Source organism: Triticum aestivum, chromosome 5D (genome assembly GCF_018294505.1).
Source record: "Triticum aestivum cultivar Chinese Spring chromosome 5D, IWGSC CS RefSeq v2.1, whole genome shotgun sequence".
Classification (NCBI taxonomy): Eukaryota; Viridiplantae; Streptophyta; class Magnoliopsida; order Poales; family Poaceae; genus Triticum; species Triticum aestivum.
In genome coordinates this window covers 246944795-246948334 of record NC_057808.1, presented here as the reverse complement: position 1 = coordinate 246948334, position 3540 = coordinate 246944795, and the positions used below count along the sequence as shown (strand labels likewise).

The 3540-nt window shown below is 54.2% G+C and overlaps 1 protein-coding gene across 1 annotated transcript; it reads left to right on the top strand.

Moving 5' to 3' along the window:
* The first annotated feature begins 404 nt into the window (after window positions 1-404).
* Window positions 405-3082, top strand: LOC123120479 (probable protein phosphatase 2C 73). Its single transcript, XM_044540483.1, has 5 exons — window positions 405-846; window positions 1281-1631; window positions 1797-1914; window positions 2009-2232; window positions 2453-3082. Exons 1-5 carry the CDS (start codon window positions 670-672, stop codon window positions 2864-2866), a joined length of 1284 nt encoding a protein of 427 aa, XP_044396418.1. The 5' UTR covers window positions 405-669; the 3' UTR covers window positions 2867-3082.
* The last annotated feature ends 458 nt before the right edge of the window (window positions 3083-3540 follow it).

Here is a 3540-nt window from a genome sequence, read left to right as displayed (position 1 = left end):
TGGGGCGCGGGGGACCTAGATCCGCCCCGCCGCCACCTTCCTGGGGCCCGGCCCGGCTTCGCCGGCCGGCCCTCTGGCGGCGGCGATGCGGGGGAGGCCGCCGGCGGGGGCTCCTAGTAGGGGCGGCTAGGGTCCCCCGTGTCGCAGCGACCGCTGCCACCTGCAACACTGGCTAGAGCTCAGAATTCCTGGACGTTAGGCGAGCGGCGAGCGGCACCAAGTGCGTTATGGCGCTGCAAACTCGCAAGGATTTTCATGGAGAGACAGGTGAGCCTCCTCTGACGCCCAGCCAGAGCCAGTGAGATGCGCATTGAAGACGACGACGGGCGCAGGAGGCAGGCATCTCACGTTGGCGCCCACAGCTACAGGCAACAAGAGTTGCTGAGGAGCATTGAATGCGGCCGCGTCACCACCATTAGCGGCGTCCGTCCCCATCTACCTCCAGGACGGGGCGCCCATGTCCTCTCGCCATTAATGGCGCCCCAACGCTATAAATGGCAACATAAACATCCAATTCACCCCACTCTCTCGCCCGCCCGCGCGCGCACACACACGCCCGCCCGCGCGCATTAAACTCCGAGATGCCCATCCCGTCCCGTGCACCTCTGCTTGCAGCTGCAGGAGCGAGCTAGCTAGGTTCTAGGTAGCTGCCGAGATTTGGCTGCGGCAATGGGGATCTGCTGCAGCAGGGAAGGAGGGGGGAGGGAGCTGGAGGAGACGGAGGGGTGGTTCCCGTGGAAGCACGACGACTTCTTGCAGGAGCAGCTCGCCGGCGCCGCCGGGGTGTCCATGCACACCAAGCAAGGCTGGAAGGGCGTCAACCAGGACGCCATGGCCGCCTGCCAGGTAAGGTCAAGCTTTCCTTTCCTTCCCTCCCCTTTCTTGTAGCCATGGGAGATGTGTTCTTTTCTTCACTGCAAGTTGAATCGGCAGCTTTTTGCAGTAGTACTAGGTCCATCTCTGCTACTAGCCTCGCTCAAACTGAAAAAGTTTGGAACCTGCACTACACCTGAGATTCTGTAATCACCGCACATGTACCTCACCATCTTGATTGCTCACCATTGCCCTGGATTACATAGATCTCCTATGTATAGTAGTACGTACTCTACTTAGCCTCATGACATATTTATTGCTCACCAGTGACCAGTGTACTAATATCAGCATGAATGCAGCATTAGCAACTGAAATCCGTGGCAGATAGTATCAGTATGGTCTAGCTGCTAGATTAAGTGCAAATTTACTTGAGACATAAGATAATCTTGATGTGTCAAGATGATCAGGACTTCGCCGGGCACAAGGGCCAGATCTTCTGCGGGGTGTTCGACGGGCACGGCCCCCTCGGCCGGGACGTCGCTCGGCATGTCCGGGACTCCCTTCCCAAGAAGCTGTCCGCCTCCCTGGCACCGAGAGCTGAAGACGACGCCCCCTCCAGCAACAGCAACGCGGACGTGGACTCGTTCGACAAGTCGGATTGCACCTCGTCCAGCGACACCAGCGACGAGCACCAGCTGCTGTCCTCGTGGAAGAGCTTGATCGTGAAGGCGTTCGAAGACGTCGACGAGGAGCTGAGGCAGCACTCCCGGATCGACTGCATTTGCAGTGGCACCACTGCTGTCACCGTCGTTAGGCAGGTAATACATGGTTTTAAATTTCAGTTTTTCAGCACCTACCGAAATTACCGAATTTCAGTGACTTTCAGTGATTCCAGTTTGCATTTCGGCCAAAGGACCGAGATGTTCACTTGAGATTTAGGAATATATTTGAAAATTTCGATCGTTGCTATTTTTTGTATACAGGGTGATCACTTGATCATTGCCAATTTAGGCGATTCGCGCGCTGTTCTTTGCGCGCGGGACAGCAAGGGCCGCCCGGTTTCGGTGCAAATCACCACCGACTTGAAGCCAGATCTTCCTGGTCAGCCTCTGAATTTCTCATGTGATACCTGCCTATACGTGTTATGTACACCTGTTAACTGCAACTTGCAATGTATCTTCTGGACTTGTCATAGGTGAGGCTGAGAGGATCCTGAGTTGCAAGGGGAGAATCTTCGCAATGGACGATGAGCCCGACGTGCCGAGGCTGTGGTTGCCAGACCAGGACGCGCCGGGCCTCGCCATGGCGAGGGCTTTCGGAGACTTCTGCCTCAAGAACCATGGGCTCATCTGCACACCCGAAGTGTACTACAGGAAGCTGTCTGAAAAGGATGACTTCTTGGTGCTTGCCACTGATGGGGTAACAAGAGTGGATTTCTTTCTGGATTTTCCTCTTACATTCCAATCATGCTCCAACTTCCTTCAATTAAGAACAGTTTCTGGTACTATTGCAACTGAAATTAAGATAACATAGCTTAAATCTTTTATAATCAGACTGAGATATCAAGCAACTGTTAACTGAAGCGGACTTGTCTCCACCTTTATCTCTTCTTATCTTATCTAATCACACATTGTTGCAGATATGGGACGTGCTATCCAACAAGGAGGTGGTCAAGATCGTCTCGTCGGTCTCCGACCGCTCAAAGGCGGCAAAGCAGCTCGTGGACCGGGCGGTTCGCGCGTGGCGGCGCAAGTTCCCGACGTCGATGGTGGATGACTGCGCGGCCGTCTGCCTCTTCCTGAAGCCAGCAGCCATTTCATCTGAGGAAGACAGCACGACCAAGCCGCCTCACGCACCCGTGCTGTCGTTCACCGGGAGTTTCCGCAAGGCTCTGGGCGGCGGTGAGGCGGAGGAGGGGACGGCGGTGTGGAGGGCGCTGGAGGGGGTGGCTCGGGTGAACTCGGTGATCCGGCTTCCCAGGATGCTGAGCCGACGGTGGCGGTCGGCGTCCATGGATGAGAACAACGACCAAGAATCATCCAAGGTTGATTGACTGATCGATTCATGCTCATGCATTGCCAAACTTAAAGGATAATATTTTAGAACTTGATTGATAGTAGTTTCATACGCCGTGTTCACGCATTCAGGGTGTTCAGATTGGACATTAATTCGGTTGGCATGTACGCTTGCTGGGTTTGGTGTGTGTTGTGGTACCAAATGGACAAGAGAACCCAAAGTTTGTAATGGATTCAGCTTTTTTATATCTCAACAATGATCTGGCGCCAGTTTTTTCTTTCCGAATGATTTGAAGATGGTTGACCGCGCCTGCCCGCTTGGTACTCCCTCCGTTTCATAATGTGTGCATATAGATTTTCTGAAAAGTCAAACCTTACAAAGTTTGACCCAGTTTATAGAGAAAACTATTTATATCTATAATATCAAATACGTACAATAGTGAAATATGTCTTGTGATGTATCTAAGGATATGTATTTGGTATTCTAATTTTAGGGCACTTCCGACAATATTTTTTATGGTTCCAAGGTGACGGCGATGACCGCGCATGAGGGAGAGGGGGTGGGGGGGGGGGGGCGACCTTGCCGCCTCCACCGGAACCACCGCCGCGGCCGTCGCCAGCGCTGGGGTCACGCCGGCCCCACAACCGGCGCCGGTGTCTACGCGATCGGTCCAGGCGCTGGCCTGCGGATCCAACTCCGAGATGGATCTAG

Coding starts and splice junctions, on each gene's coding strand:
- LOC123120479 (XM_044540483.1), top strand. CDS start 670: ATGGGGATCTGCTGCAGCAGGGAAGGAGGGGGGAGGGAGCTGGAGGAG. Junction 1,632..1,796: donor CTGTCACCGTCGTTAGGCAG/GTAATACATGGT, acceptor TTTTGTATACAG/GGTGATCACTTGATCATTGC. Junction 1,915..2,008: donor CTTGAAGCCAGATCTTCCTG/GTCAGCCTCTGA, acceptor GACTTGTCATAG/GTGAGGCTGAGAGGATCCTG.